Source organism: Arvicanthis niloticus, chromosome 2 (genome assembly GCF_011762505.2).
Source record: "Arvicanthis niloticus isolate mArvNil1 chromosome 2, mArvNil1.pat.X, whole genome shotgun sequence".
NCBI lineage: Eukaryota > Metazoa > Chordata > Mammalia > Rodentia > Muridae > Arvicanthis > Arvicanthis niloticus.
The window spans coordinates 84,508,205-84,525,471 of record NC_047659.1 but is presented as its reverse complement, the minus strand read 5'-3'; the positions used below and the strand labels follow the sequence as shown (position 1 = coordinate 84,525,471).

General features: G+C 38.5%; 1 protein-coding gene across 1 annotated transcript in view; it reads left to right on the top strand.

Moving 5' to 3' along the window:
* Positions 1-17,267, top strand: part of Ryr3 (ryanodine receptor 3) — a 290,856-nt gene that overhangs the window by 20,121 nt on the left and 253,468 nt on the right. The window contains exons 7-8 of the mRNA XM_076928313.1: positions 5,660-5,833; positions 9,728-9,849. Coding sequence (XP_076784428.1) covers positions 5,660-5,833; positions 9,728-9,849 — 296 coding nt within the window. The remainder of the gene's footprint in view (positions 1-5,659; positions 5,834-9,727; positions 9,850-17,267) is intronic.

Here is a 17,267-nt window from a genome sequence, read left to right as displayed (position 1 = left end):
TTCAGCCATTTCTTTATATTGGCCTTTAAATAGCTAAGACATTGATACAATTAATTACTTATCTATGCTAATAGAAAAGCCATTCAAATAAATCTGTTAAAATGGATCAGGGGAATCATACCTGGTTTAGATTCTGTTTTACTATCTAGCTATGTGGCTTTGAGCAAGCTGTTGAATCAATACGGGTCTCAGTTTATCCTGAATAAAGCAAGTTGGTAAAAGCAGTGTGGCCTTTGGAAGGGTTAGAGAAAATGTCTGGAGAGATATATTGCTCATCTCACTTTGTAAACACAGTACCTTGGATGTTGGTATTGTCATTGTAGAATACTTAGCAAAATACCTGTGTCATAGTAGTCACTGAGCAGATATTATTTCTAGAGAATAGCAACTTGATCGGCTAAGCAGGATGCTAATGTGTCAGCTGGGGTGTGCTCCTGAGCCCTTCCTTCATAGTTGTCAATGTAGACAATAATGTGTATTGCCTTTCAACATGCATCAGGACAAGTAACCAATTTCTTCTCAAAACCATCAATGACAGGAAAAGATGATATCAATACACAGATATGCAAATCGAATATCTGACAAGCAATAAAACAAATTGTTTGCAACCTATTTCAAGCAGAGCACCACACTGAATGCAAAAGCAAATTCTTATTCTCTCTGAGAAAGCCTTTATTTCCCAGGGAAGCAGTTCCTATGCCAACTAAGGTCTTGCCCATGCACTCAAACGTAGGTTTTCTCATTAGCAGAAGTGGTAAGGCTGTGGTCTAGAAAATGATTGGCTTTGAAACTAGACTTTGTTAGTTACAGTTCTAAAAGCTGAGGGATATGTCAAACCAAATACAGCTACGTCAAAAAGTGCCTGTGAGAAAACAGAGCAAAGATGTTTTAGTTAGGGTTTTTGTTGGCTTTACTAAACACCATGACAAAAGCTACTTAGGGAGAAAAGAGTTAACCTCACCTTGCAGGTCCATTATCCAGGGAAGGCAGGGCAGGAACTCAAGGAAATAACCTGGAGATGATAGCTGAAGCAAGGAACATAGAGGAATGGTTCTTATTGGCTTCCACTTTATGGCTTGCTCAGCCTGCTCTCTTACCATACCAGGACCACCTTCCCATGTTAGCACTCATAGTTAGGTGGGCCTGCCCTCATCAACCATTAATTTCAAAAAATGCCCCAAAGGCCAATCTGGTGAGGACATTTTCTCAACTGAGGTTCCCTCTTCCCAGATGACTGTTGTTTGTGTCGGGTTGACCTAAAACTAGCCAGCACAAGGAGACGGGAGAAAGAATCTTTTTGTGGTCCCCATAGAAAGGAATTGGATCGGAAGAATAAGCAGGTTTCAAGCGGATGAATTTAAATAGATTCAACAGGTTTTAAAACACAACACTCATAACAGGATTGCACATGGCCCTGGTGGTTAGGACAAGGGAATGCTAGCCTGGAGTATGTCCACTCTATAAAGGTTTGGAATGGTTTCTGGCCTCTGGATTATTGACTTGCATATGAAAGGAGTGCCTCTACGCTAGCCTTCTGCTGTTTTTAGGAGTCAGCTGGTCCTAAGTAAAATAGATTCTATAGGGATTATGAGACCATGAGACTAGAAAAGCCAGAGGTGTTTCCTGGCTCTGGGTGTGGGACAGACTAGTTTGTTGCTCTGTGTTCTTTCTGTGCTGGTTAGTCTCTTGCTACCAGAAGGAAGACACAAGGGAAGCTTTGGGAAAGAATTCTTTATTCTCACAAGTCCTAGCATTGGAAAGCAATCCTATTCATCAAGGCACCACTATCCATCAAGAGATCTGATCTAGGGGTGGTAGGGGAGGGGGAGACTTGGAAGGTAACATGCTACTTTTACTGGCATTTCCATGAGCAAAAAAAGACTGTTGCTAATTGGAGTGATTTCTGCATGCTTTAAGCTGTAGAGGTGTCCCTAGCTACCTGGTAGCTAACTTTGGGATAGTAAAACAAAGGGGAATTGCCTCCTGAGGTGTACAGGTCCTTATAGAGAGCGTCTGGTTCTGGATTGTTCAGTGTGCATGTAGCAAGTATGCCTTGGAGCCTTTTGTTATGTGTAAGAACTCCAGGTCTCTCCTTACTCAGATAAGTTTCCAAGGTGTCAAATATAAAAATATGAAGAAAATGTTAGGATACAAATGTTACCATTGGGAGTGATCAAGTGATTCAAGTGATAATATCAATAAAATCCCAAAGAAAAGGAGAAGTTGATAAATCAAGATGAGCTCTCAAAGCTGTGTCATAACTCAGTGGTGACGCACCAATAATGTGGGGAGTTCTGGGTTGGATCCCCACCACTGAAAATGAAAAATCCATTGCTTATAAACCAGTTTTGTTAAGGCTCTTGTTATATAAGAAATGGATTGTATTCTCTTAGAACTTGGGAACAGAAAGGAGGCAATTAGGGTAGCCCTGCCATCTCTAGCAACACAGTGATTGCATCTGAGGCCACTGCTGCCATAATTTGTCAGTGCTGTGAATTGCTGGGTGGGTTTCATGTTTGCTGACATAGTCTGATATCCGAAATTTCTTGTTGTTATTCTTCTTCTAAATGAGAAGCAGTCACCACGGTGACCACCAGAGAACTTTGGAAGATGAGGCTGTTTTGTAAAAGCAAGACCACAGACACTCCAGAGAGAATGGTGGCTTGTTTGTTTCAGTGACTGTAGGAAATGGATCCTTCTATTTTGTTTTGGAAAAGCCATACTTAATTAAACAAAAAAAAAATGAGAAAATAAATTGCTTGGTGATAATATGCATTATTTTTACCAGGAGTTTTTAGAAATCAGTGTAGTTACGATATTTAACAGCTGTCTTTGTATTGTTTCTATTTTAGTGTAGTGACTATAGTTAGAGAATAGGCAACAGATAAAAATTTTGACAAATTACAAGTCCTGTTATTGGCTGGAACATATATAGGACTATGGATATTTCTGTGATGAAAATTAAATGTGCATTGTTTCATAGAATGAATGCATTCTTGACCGATTGCCTATATAAAAAAAAACCCCTGATATATCAAAATCTGTTTTCCTGTGTGTGTTACAAAATCAGAAATTTGTTTCTTTTGAATATGTTCATTTTGAGAAATAAGGTATTTTTTTTAACATTCCAGGCAATGTCTCAGCACACATTTAAAATAAAGAATTTTCTCATGAAATATTAATACTACTCAAATTAATATATTATGTGTGCATAAAGTAGATGATTTTCATTTTATGAAAGTCTGAAGGAAAAGAAGTAAGAGCTGAAGTGGAAAATAATTACATATGAATGGAGAAATCACACGGCTTTAAATGCATATGAACAGAGAAATTACGCAGCTTTATATGTACAGTTCACAAGGTTCCATAAGTCACATGGGTGCTGAGCTCTCTATTAAGAATCCACGATTAATTGTCCTGATTCCTTTCATAGATTTGTTATGAGATGCTAAGTGCTTCTTAGAGGGCTGAGGCAGTGCTGAGATGCAGTGGTGACACGAGCTTTCCTCACAGGTGGAGTGGCATCTGAAGGAGGAATTGAAGGCTGAGTCCCAGTTAGACTAATGGAGGAAACACAGATCTGGGAAATGGATAGTTTTAGTTCTTAAGTTTTTTCTCCAAAATGTTCAAACATATACAATGTATGTTGACCATATCCTTTCTCTCCCCATCTCCTACTTCATTCATGACCCCACCCTTCACATCTCTTTTCTAGCTTCCTGCCCTTGTCTTCAATTTTTATTTATTTACAAAAATAGAGGTAGACTTCTTACTTGGTTATATTTTTATTGGAAAAATATCTTTTCATACAATATATTCTGATTAAGGTTTCCCCTCCCTAACTCCTCCCAGTCCCTGACCTCTCAACTACATTCTGACATTACTCTTTGGTGACCTTGGGCAAATTATTTCTTTCATCTCTTTTTCATCTGTAGAACTAGGACAATATTTGTAGCTCCATCTGAAGCTTTGTTGTAAGAGTTCCTACCTGAACCTGCAAAGCCCTTAAAGTCAGTGCTGAGCATGGTAAGGACTCTCTACGCATGAGGCCCTTTATTATGAAGAAGAGGACTGTCGTAACCACAGGGAATAGCATGCTACATGTTTTGATTCTGCAAACAATTCAAAGTGCTGCCTAGTCAACAGCTTTTACGACTGAGCAATTCAATGCAAGGTAACAAAAAGAAATGGAACTAGACTATGGCCACACAGAATAAAACCAGAGAGGCCCTACCTAATTGATGAGAAAAGGAACAAAGGCACTATGCATCTATTTCATGTGACAGGCACATCGAGTTGTCTCAGGATGCCTATCTGGGTCATATGCCCTGTTTTCATAATAAAGAACAGACAGGGAAACAAAAGACACTGAAGAATGGTATTGACTGTGACCACAACTAAGATGGCCCTGTGTCAGCTTCCCTTCACTTTGAACACATACCTGAGAAGGCTAGAAGAAGGAAAGGCTGATTTGGGCTCACAGTTTCAGAGTTTCCAGATCCCCGGTTGGGAGTCTATGAACCCTCACTGGCCAACAATTGCAAAAGAGGTAACTCATTCTTGCACTGAGCTTTTTTTTTAGCTGGTGTCTAGTAAGTATGATGTCACCCTAGTTATATATATTTTCATTTTCTCTCTCTCTCTTTCTGTGTGTGTATGTGTGTGTGCACATGTGCGCACGCGAGTGTGTATGTGTCTGTCTCTTCCTTCCTCCCCATCCTCGTGTGTGTGTGTGTGTGTGTGTGTGTGTGTGTGTGTGTGTGTGTGTGGTGCATATGCATGTGTATGTGTGTATATGTGAGTATGAATTGCTTACTATTTCTCCCTCCTCATATTCTCTACTGCCCTCCCATCTCAAACTCTAACTTAACCTTCCCTCCACTATTTTTTTTAACCCTTTATACCACTGAATTCTATCTCTGCTCCCTTTAAAGTTCCCCCCATGCCCCTCACTAATATTTTGACCTCTATATGTATTCAAAATGAAATAAACATATCAGAAGATTCAAAAGTAACATCCACATATGAGATTTGTCTTTCTGGATCTAGGTGATCTCAGAATGGTTGTTTCCAGCTCCACCCATTGACCTGTGAATTTCGAAATTTTATTTTTTAACAGCTGAATAATGTTCCATTGTGTAAAATATCACTTTTTTGTTATTGGTCTATAGACACTTAGACTGTTTCCGTTTCCTGGCTGTTGTGAGTATTATGTTAACAGATGGTGTTTTAAGCTCCTAAATTGTGGCATTTGTGAAAGATAAGCATTTAAATCCTGGAAGATATCAATTACTGAAAATGAGTTAACTGACCACTTAAAAGTTACTTGTTAACATTATCTATGTTAGGGTGAGAGAAGTAGACATATAATAGAGAAACACATAAAATCAGAATACAATAAGGAACCCACCAACTGCTTCGCTTTCCATGGTTTCCGTGAAGTGCCCGAAGCTTCCATGCATTGGTTTTACAATTAATAACAGATAAGGGAAGTCAGACGTTCCAAAATCCCAGCTTGGAGACATAATTATTCTGATAATAGCGTTTTGTCTTACAGATTCTGTACAAGTGATTTGTTTTATATATTGAGTTGCTATGTAATCAGGCATACCTACATTTGTTTGGTTTTTTTTTTTTTCTCTATTTTTGTGTGGAATAGGAAATCAAGGAAAAATTAGATTCCAGTCACAAGAGAGATATGGAAGGCATGGGAGTTCCAGAAATCAAGTATGGGGATTCTGTCTGCTTTGTTCAGCATGTAGCCAGTGGCCTTTGGGTCACCTACAAAGCCCAAGATGCCAAGACTTCCCGCCTGGGACCTCTGAAAAGAAAGGTAAAGGGTCTGAGAGTTATCCAAGGTCTTTTTTTTTTTAAACACGGAGTGGGAACCAACTAGACAGTAGAAGCAATTCTAAGTACCAGGTGGGCATGATTATGTCTTACCCTTTACTACTCAAAAAGTGGCTCTGTGACAGATTATACATAGTTTCTGTAGTAAATTAGTCTTATTTGGTCACTGTAACCCTGTTTTCAATTTTTGTAGACTATACGTGACAATTCTGCGTGAAAGAGCTGGAGCTTGTTTGATTCACTCCGATACCCAGTCTCAATGACTCTTAATAGTTCCACTATTTTGGGATTATCCACATCATTGCTTGCTTCATTTAAGTGGATAATGGAGTTATTATGCTATTTTCATAAGATAGAGACTGACTAGAATCTCTATGGAGAAAATACAGTTTGCATACCAATGAGGCTACCAACACTGATGTGCAGAGAGATGGGAGTTGATGTTCTAACCACAGACATGTATCCAGACTCAAGTAGTGCATCATAGCATGCCATAGCAGGAAGCTAGCTTGGATACTTGTAGCATCTTTTCACTACAAAGTCAATTGCCATAATAGTAATTCTTTTTTATAAGAACCACAGGATAGATGCCAAAGGTATGATTTTCTTGGAAAATTCTTTTAAAATGCAGGTTTGGATAGTCAAAGAGACCTAGAATAAGGTTATAGGAAGCACTGTGAAGAATAGTCCTGCCATACTGACCTAAAGCAATAATGACAGTGTCTCTGAATGCTAGTTATTATAGGATATTAGTATCATACTAGGTGGTAATAAGAAGATATTACCAAGCAAGATCCCTTGAATGTGAGCTCTGCTGGTCAGAGCAGAATGTGTGGACATGAAAGCAAACCCACTTCGATCCTTGTGTTGTTGCCTGCACACTGTTGATGATCTATAAACTAGAGAAGGAGGTTTTAGCTTTACTATGGTGGAGAAATGGAGTATAAACACAAGGTCAGCTAGTATTTATAGCATTTCTAGACCAAGATTCCCAAGTAGAGTCGGTTATAGACATTGCCTGAAATTCTGCATGCAGTTTCTAATAGGACCTAAGTTGTCCATGTATGGGCTATGTGGGAAAGACAGAAAACAGCTGTGATAGAAAAGGATTAGGCAAAGATACAGAGAGTAGAATAATCAGAAGGAGAAAACTTGGCAACCACTGTCTCCCATACCCTGAGAATATAGTAAGCTTTCAGTTGAGTCCTCATGGGGCCACAGAAAGCTTCACTTTGAAAATAAGAAAAAAATGAAAATGTTTGCCCAGCCCATCCTGGGCCAGCCTATCCCAGTCCTCTGTAGAGTACTGTGGTGTATTGACAGGCTGTATGGTTTTGTGCACTTAATACAGCCATGATAACGCTAGAATAGAATTTCTGAGTTTGAAGCAGCACCTCTAGATGGAAAGGGATTTGTCTACATGGAATGTTAGACCACATTGTTGATGTAGTATGTCTTTTCCTGCCCACATACCCATCTAACTGCTAGAATGTGTGTGTGAATTTAGGAGCGACATCTTCTATGTGATATTCTAATACTTAGTCATTGAAAGGCAAAGCATGCTATGCTTCATAAGAATGGGTTAAATTTTCCCTCTAAAATGTCCAGATCTGTATGAAATTAGTAAAACACAGGAAGGACAACCACATGAAGAAATTGGCATATAGTCGCTAATGTTAAAAGAAATGGTCCTCTTGCAGCATTCAGACACTGAACCACCAAGCAAAAAAACATACATGGGCTAGACCCTAGGCCTCCCCATGCATACATAGCAGATGTGCAGCTTGACCTTCATGTGGGTCTCAAACAACTGGAACCAGGGCTATCCGAAAAGCTGTTGCCTGGCTGTTGGATATGTTCTTCTGGCTGGGCTGCCTTATCTGGCATCAGTGGGAGAGGATGTGCCTAGCTCCACAGAGACTTGACGTGCCAGGATGTGGGGTGGGGGGAATACCCAAGGGGGCCCTCACCATCTCAGAGAAAAGTAGGGGGAGATGAATTGTGGGAGGGGGTGACTGGGAAGTGGGGCTGGGAGCACGATGTAAAGCAAATAAGTAAAATAATAAAAAAGAATATTTTATCATTTGTAAATAATGCTAAAATATACATGAAAACATACTTCCATACTATTTTGTTAATAAAAGTGCATCCATAAAATGTCAATTAAAAGTGTATGGTATTAAAACTTTAGAGATATTGGGATTTGAATAGAAGATAAAGGCCTTTCCAATAAACAGGCTAAGAGCATTGTGTTTTTCTTACTATACTTTGTATCTAGCATAAATCACAACAGTTCATATATGTTCAATAACCCCTCTTTAAAATATGTGTTCAATTTTTCTTTAAAAAAAGAAAAAAAAAAGTCCCTTGGTCACCCTCTTCATTGCAGGTATGTCTATGAGAATCATAGGCTAAGGACCTGGGCCTGGAGATATCCATCAGTCCTCATCACTTTCTTGTTTTTCTGTCCAGTTTTCATGTTATCTGAACAAACTAGCTGGTTCATTAAGGACCAGAAAACTGGGAGCAACACAAAGCATATGTAGTAGGAATGAATGGCACATTATTAACCAGATGCCAGGAAGGTCTGAAGAAGTAAGGCTGCTTAAAAGCTAGGGAGCCCAGTGGTTAGGCACCCGGGGTTAGGCTTAGTCACTATGCACATAGAATGTAAAGTTTCTTTTTAAGGAGAGCACAAACTTTTGCAAGTCTGTATCCTACTTCTTATGTGCATTCATTGTATTAGGCTATAGCCAAAAAAGGGAAAATATAGGAAAGAGATTTTCACAAGAAATGGAAAATAAACATTTATTTTTAAACTAAAAATCCTGGCACACAGACTGAACTACAGAACTCTACCCTGTCTCTCCTCGTTTTCACAAGCTGTTGCCATGCTCAGGGATTTAGATCAGGATTTGACCTTAACTTGAACCAGGGTCAAAGGACCCCACTTACCATCTGAGCATACTTGACAGAGTTAAGAGGAAAAGCTTGCAAGCTCCAAAAGCTGCTGGCTTTCCATCAGATGTATCATGATGTCCTTGGTGACAGTAAGTTCGATTAGCTTTACATAACTGGCCAAAGATCAGTAATTATTGCCCATATAATAAACAGTTCTTGATCACCTTTTACTTTCTAGGAGTCATTTTAATTTATATGTAAATCACCTAAATCCCCAAACAGCCCTCCAAGATAAACACACATTTGCAAACAGTCAACTGGGAGCAGAGGGTTAAATAACTCACCCAAAAGTCACTCAGCTGGCAAGTAGCAAAACAGGACTAAAAGAAAAGTCACCTACTAATGAGAGCTCCGAAATCACCTCCATAGGAAACATACTCCCACCTTAGCCCACTTTCCCTGGACCATCTGCTAGTTAACTAACTCGTGTAGCTGTCCTTCCTGAGAGAAACCCAAGCCTGATCCCAGGAGACAGTTTTGCTTTGAATCGGTCTTGCCCAATTTACGTATGGAAAAGATCCTTAACACAAGGACTTTCTACATTTGCAAGGGTAAGCCTCTGGGTTCATTTTTAAGAGAAAAAAAAATCTATTATAAAAGTATGTTTTCCCTCTTCAATTGGCCATCCAGGCCTAGGAAATTTATTGTAGCTCATTCCATGGTAGCACATAAAATTTCATTCTCATCAAACTACCAGGTTGTGGGAATAATTCACATGTTAGTAATGGGACATATGGGCAAAATAATTTTGTTAATGTCCCGTTTTCAAAATGGACTCAAGGGAGGTTGGCTAGGGGAAAGAATAATAAAAAAAAAATTTAAATTAAAAAAAAAAAAAAAAACACTACAGAGTATGTGGGTGGCCCAGCTGTGAAGCAATATGTAACCTGGACTTGTTCCTGTGCCCTGTGGATAGGTCATACTCCATCAGGAAGGCCACATGGATGACGGATTAACACTGCAGAGGTGCCAGCAGGAAGAGTCACAGGCTGCTCGCATCATCCGGAATACAACTGCCTTATTCAGCCAGTTTGTCAGGTACTTTTGCCCATCCACTTCCTCTTCCAAACCCACCCACCCATCTGCTTTTGATACCGGGAATGTTTTAGGGAAGATATTTATTACCATTAAATTTTTTTCCAAGAGATTAGGACAGAATTTTGTCTGCCACATAAGTAATCTACCAGTTTTATTCATTACCCAATATGTCTAAGGCCATACTAGTTGCTCAGATTAATGAATAATTGATGACTAATTAGTGCAAAGAATATCTGAGGTCTTTGTAAAACAAAAAAAAAGGTATAAAAAATCAGTGAGTTTTTTTAATCTCTTTGTATTCTCAGAATACAGTGACAAAGGGGTAGAGAGAAGCTGACTCATACCCTCCAAACTATTTAGAAAGGGTTTCTGTAACACTTGGAATTTTTCTATTTGCTCTGAAAGCCTTGAGTTAGCCAACTGTGGCTAGGGCTGTAGCTGGGAAAAAAAAAAATAGCTGAAGTGCCTGCTCAGATGGTAAACCTTTAGCCTCAACATGTTGCCAAAATGGAATCCAGGACTCTTTTAATCAGTTTCTGTGAGGAACTGATCTTGCTATAATCAATACAGTGATCCAAGCCATTCTTCCCTTGTAGGAAATCTCTTTAAAGCCAAGAGGGTATAAGCTGCATTGGCATAAAATGAGAATTAACATCATAACTTTTACTTTTCTTGCAGTTAAAACTCTGCAAGCTAAAGAGAGTACTAGCCATGGCTATAGAGCAGAATAAACTGTTACTTCTCCTTCTGATAATTGTAAAGAGTAGGTGGCTTAGGGGACTGGGATGGAGGTTCCCTCCCTCGCTGCCTTAGCCCCTCCTACAAGTTCCTGAAACGTGTTTCTGGACCAACTCAGCAGCTCCACAAACAAACCTGTTGAACACTGTCAACTTTGACTCCAGGTCGACTAAAGCAACCATCCAGGGAGTCAGAACTGTCAAGTTATATTTGCCTAGGTCAGTGGTTCCTAACCTTTGGGTCATGACCCAAGTTGAGGTCACATATTAGATAGCCTACATATAATAATTCATAATAGCAAAATTACAGTTGTGAAGTAGCAATGGTTTTATGGTTGGGGTCACCACAACATGAGGAGCTGTATTAAAGAGTCATAGCACTAGGAAGGTTGAGAGCCACTCTCACAGGTGACCTTATAAAGTTTAAGAAATCATTCCTCTGGAATAGAGCTCTTAACCTTAGCTAAGTGTTAAATTAATTTGGAGCAGCATTTAACACTGATTTCTAGACTGTGTCTCAATTTAATTTTCTCAAGATCCAGTAGTTAACAGGGTCGATCCTGTAATCCATGTACTGGAAAAAGTGAGAGGATTTTGAATTCCAGGCCAGCCTGGGCTACACATGAGCTGCTATCTCAACAATAGCAACAACAAGCCAAATGTCAGTACTTCATTGAAGCCTCACTGATGATTCTAACATTCAGTCACAATTGAGAATCATCTCTGCAAATTTTCTTCATCCACATGGTCAAAAATAGTTTATTAATGTCAACCTGACTAAGGTGTTCTCTTCAAAAGGGAAGAATGGGGAGTGAATGGAATTCATGTTTGAAATGATAGCATGTCGATCACTTTCTATCCCTTCATTTTGCATTCATTCTATTGGTCAGAACTTAATTGGAGAAGAAGTTGCATGCAAACATATTGTTCATGTGGTCTTGACTAGCATCCAATCGCTCACCCTTGAAATGCATGGTTTTCCTATGGGTTCTCCAGATCTCCCAAGATTTGGCATTAAATTTTCTTTCAAGTCAACAGCTTTAACCTCATATGCAAAAGATTAACTTTGAATGAATGACTCAAAGATCTAAGTGTAAGAACTAAAACTATAAGACATTTATAAGACATAAGTATACATTTTCACTACTTTGGATTAGGACATGGTTTCTTAAATATGATACCAAGGCAAAAGCAACAAAGTAATAATAAATTCAATGGACTTTGTTGAAATTTGTGAATGATGTCATTGTAAAGGATGCAATGAAATAAGTAATGATTCATATAAAGGAAGAAAATATTGATAAACGATATAGTTGAGAAGGGGTTTGTATCTAGGAGAAAGAACAGTCACTTTCAGTGATAGAGAAAGTAAAACAGCTGATTAAAATAGTCAAAGGCTCTGAATAGAAATTTTTTAAAAGAAATGTATACAAATGACCAATGAACACATTAAAAGATGTTCAGTTTGAATCACTATCAAGACAATGACAACAAAGAATCCAGTGAAGTATGTGTCTTTACCCACGAAGATACATGTTAATTAAGAAATGTGGGATAAAGTATGAAGAAACCAGAATCTTTACTGCTGGTTGGAGTGTAAAATATAACAGTTACTTTGGAAGATCGCCTTGAAGTATCTTTGTAGGTTAAACGTAAGAGTTGCTACAGGACCCATCAATTGAACTCCTAGATAGACACACAAGAAAAATGAAAACATATGACCCAAGAAAACATCCGTAAGTACTCATAGCAGTGCTGTTCATAAGAGCTCCAATGTAGAAACAAGCCAAACGTTCATCAGCTTACACACAAATAAATAAGACATATCATTTCTATAAAATAGAATGAGGTACCAGCACATGCCACAACATAGTATGCTCAAATCCAACATGGTTTCTTTTGCCTTTTGTTCACATAGGCATGATCAAAAGTATGGTAAGTGAAAGAACCCAGTTAGGAAAGACCACCACCAACTGTGTGGTCTTAACTGGATGGGCAAGTCTGTAGACACAGAAAGGAGGTAAAGGGTTAATGAGAGCCACCCCCCCCCCCATTGAGGGTGGGGAAGAGAGCTAAAGAAAGAGTTAAACTATTTAGTTTTGCATATCTATAAAGATGCTAAATATCAAGCCATTGAATTATATCCTTTAAAAGTGTGTTTGTATGAGATATAAATTAATATTTCAATAAAACTGTTATTACATAGTTAATGAGGGTTCCAAGCATGACAATGAGAAAATTATTTTTAAACAGCTTTAATGAGGTACACTTTATCATAGAATTCACTCTCATAAGTATATAATTCAGTGAGATTTAATAGATTTACAGAGCTGTGTGAAGTGATCACCATGATTAACTTTTAGAATATTTCCACTTCACTACAATCGCTTATGCCCCCGAAGTTCAGTCTAGTTGCCACTAACAGCCCTATCTTTGTCTCAACTAAAAAACATTAAATTGATTAAATAAGATAGATTATCTTTTGAATCTACTATTTTCACTCAGTATATATTTTTGTGGTTCATTCATGTTGTCTTTTTTAAGTTACTGAACACTATCTGCATTCTTATATTTGTATGTATGTATCAAGTATGCATGTGTGTATATATAGGCTTACTATAAAGAAATGGATACACATTTTATATTTATCATTTGAACCATGAATTATTTTCATTTTTATCATTTTATAAGTAATGCTTCTAGAGATATTAGTGCTTCTAGAGATATTAGTGTAGAAGTTTCCAGTTATATGTTTTCATTTCCCCCCTTTCTCATGTGTGTGTGTGTGTGTGTGTGTGTGTGTGTTATGTCATTTGTCTGCAAGTAGACACTTCTGTATATTCTTGTGTTCAGTCCAGAAGTCAATGTCAAATGTCTTCTTCTATTGTCCTCCCCCTTATTTTGGAGACAGAATCTCATGAACATGGTGGAACTTGCTGATTGGCTAGACGAGTCTCTGTTCCCACCACCCAGTGTGTGGGCTACCAGCACTCACCATGATGATTGGCTTTTGTATAGGTCTTGGGAATCCAAACTCAATCCTCTCTCTAGCAGAGCAAGCACTTTTCCCTCAGAACCCTCTCCCCAGTTCCATTTTAGCCATGTCTAGGTATCATCTCTGTGGCTTTGAGTGAATTTCTACTGTTGGGCAAGCATCCCCATTCTCCACCATTGTACACTGTAACCTTGTGCCAATTAAATGGTCACCCTTGTTCTCTATTCTCCATTTTTGGTGTCATGTATTTCACTATTTTAAGTACTTCATATAAGAGAAATTACATAATGTTAGCTCTTCTGTGCATGCTTTATTTCACATAGCAAAAAGACTCTAATGTTTGATTCATCTATCAGAATTTCATTCCTTTTCAAAGATGAATGTTTCATTGAATGTATAATCCATATTTTGTTTGACCATTCAGACATCAATTGAAATTTGACTACATCTACTGTTTTGTTGTTGTTTGTTTTTGCTGTTGATCTCTCTCTCTCTCTCTCTCTCTCTCTCTCTCTCTCTCTCTCTCTCAATCTGTGTCTGTCTATATATCTGTCCCGCTCTGTCTCTCTCTCTGTCTCTCTGTCTCAGTCTCTGTGTGTGTATCAGTTTTTCTTTGTCTCTGTCTCTGTCTGTCTGTCTGTCTCTCTCTCTCTGTCTCTGTGTGTGTGTGTGTCTCTCCCTCTTTTTCTCTCTCTGCTGGTGATTGATCTCGGGGCCTTGTATATGCCAGGCAAAGGCTTTGCCACCTGAGTTATATCCACAGACCTGTTTAATTACACAGAGACAGCACCTTTATGTATTGATCATGATGACCTTGAACTCTTGATCCTCCAGCCTCAGCCTCTAGAATGCTAAATTTTCAAGCATGCATTGACATGTAGGACATGTCTAACCTAAAAAACTGAGAATGACTGTTTCCCAAGGGGTGTATACCATTTATAGTTTCCTCATAAATGAATGAAGTTCCATTTGTCCTCAACCTTGCCTGTATTTGAGCTATCTGATATTTTGATTGTAGCCATTATGTAGATGAAGTGGTGGTGTGGATTTGCATTTCGAGAATGAATAATGGTATCAAATATCTTTTCATATATTTCCTGGCCTTTCATACATCTTCTTTGGTGCAGTGTAATCAAATGCATTTGCCTCTTAAAAATTGAGTCATTTGTCTTCTAATTGAGATTTCTGAGTTCAGTGAACCTGCCAGTACAAGTCATTTAACAAATTTATGATTTACAAGTATTGTATCCTAATCTGTGGTTTCTCTTCTCATTTTTAAAATTTTTTTTAGAAGTTTAATTTATTTTATGTATACAGGTATTTTGCCAGCATGTACATCTGTGTACCATGCACATGTTTGATACCTATAGAGGCCAAAAGAGAGCATTGAATCCTCTGGAAGTTGAGTTACAGGTAGTTGTAAACTGCCATATGGGTGCTGAAAGACAAACATGGGTATTCTGGAACAACCCCCCTCCAAGCTCTTAACCACTAAGCCATCTTTCTTTCCCACCCTTCTCATTTTCTTAATGGTAGCTATGGAGATGGCTTAGTGGGTAGGGTGCTTTCTGTACAATCATGAGTAGCAGGCACATAAAATCTGATCAGTGAATGACTGCAACCCTTGGATTGTAGTGTGGGGAGAGGGTACAGAGACATATGGGTCCTGGGGACTTGCTCCCAAGCCAGTCTAGCTAAAACAGTAGACTTCAGGTCACATGAAAGACCCTGTGTTAGTAAATGAGGTGAAGAGTGATTGAGAAAAAAAGTCCCAATGTCAGCCTCTTGACTACAGAGAGAGAGAGAGAGAGAGAGAGAGAGAGAGAGAGAGAGAGAGAGGAGAGACTGAGTACACAAGAAAGAAGAAATAAAAGAAAAAGAACCTGGTGATATGGTGATATGTGCTGCAATCCCAGAAATCAGCACACTGAACCAGGAAGATTCATAAGTTTAAAGCCAGCCTTGGCTACACAGTGAAGTATTAAGGATATCAGATCACCCATGCATTTTGCTTTTTAAGCAAATTTAAGTCAAATTACCTTTCCCCATCTAATGGCCTTGACACCTTTGTCAAAAGTCACATGAGCCTAGCCATAAGGGTGTGTACTTGTGATCCAATCATTGGGGGAGTAGAAATGATCAGATCTCCTGGCAGCCTCATCTAATCAGCAAGCCCCATATCCTTGTAAGAGACCCTATCTTAAATGAGGTGGATAATTTCTGAGGTATGCTATCCAAGGTTGGCCTCTGGCTACCACATTCACTTGCACATGCAATCACATGTACATCAGAGAGAGAGAGAGAGAGAGAGAGAGAGAGAGAGAGAGAGGCAGAGAGAGAGAGACAGAGACAGAGAGAGACAGAGACAGAGAGAGGAGAGACAGAGACAGAAAGATGAGAGACAGAGAGACAGTGACGGGGGGATTAATATAAAAGGGGAGAGAGACAGAGTCATAGACAGGGAGAATGAAAGAAAAGGAGAGAAAGATCAAATAACCACAAATGGAAGAGCTTATTATAAGTCTCTCAGTTATTTCATTGATCCAAATGCATATTAGTATTCTAAAGTGACTAACTAAACATACTATAGTGTTGAAATCATGTAACATGGATCCTTCAATTTTATAATTCATTTAGAGTCATTTTTACATTCTGCTTTTTATGTGAATTTTAGGATGGATTTGTCAATTTCTGTAAAAAAAATAAATTTATAAAACCCTCCTGAGACATGTCTAGAAACTGCAGTTAATCCGTGGATTAGCTGTGGAAGGTTTGTTCCTTTAGCAGTGCTCAGCAGTACACACAGGTGGACTGCCTCTCCATTCGTGTGTTCTCCGGCTGCCTTTGGAAAGCAGCCAAGCTTGTCCGTGTATATATGGTCTTGAAGTTCTTTTGTGTAACTCATTCCTAGGTATTTGTGTCTTTTTAACACTTTTGGAGGTGAAATTTGTATTTTAAAATTCAGTTCAAATGGCTCATTACTCTTTATGGACATACATCATTATTAAAATGTTGATCCTGTATACAGAACAGCATTGATACTCTTTTTTAATTCTAGGGGCTTTGTGATAATATAGGTTTTTAAGAGTTTTCTACATACAAGATCTACTCATCTATGAATGAAGACAGTCTTCTTTTCCAGTAGGAATACACTTTATTTCTCCCCTCCCCTCAAAGCTGGTTATAGTACAGTGTGTAATGACGACGCCTGGGGCAGATATTCTTGTTTTAGTTCAAATCTTAGAAGGAAAGCATTAAGGTTTTTGTTGTTGTTGTTGTTGCTTTGTTTTGTTTTTGTTTTTTAATCACTAAGCTCAGTATCATCTACAGGGTCTTCGTAAATGTCCTTTACCAAGCCATCTGTTTCTAGAAATCCATTGAGTTTTTGTCTTGATTTTTGTCAAATACTTTTTTTTTTTTTTTGCCTTGCAATCTAGTCATTTGCTAATAAGACTTATAGTTTTAAGTGATTAAGAATAAGGTCATGTATGTTACAGAAATTTGTCTCCTGACTCAGGCTGTATGTTTTTCTTCATACATTCTGATCATTGCTGTCAAGTGCTCATTTTTATAATATATACATTGCCTTAAGAAGTTGGCTCTACTGAGATGATAGATTGTCTTCTCTACAGATGTTCTTCGCTCATCCTCATGGAGCCCCTCAGGGTTACAGCTGTGGTCGAGGC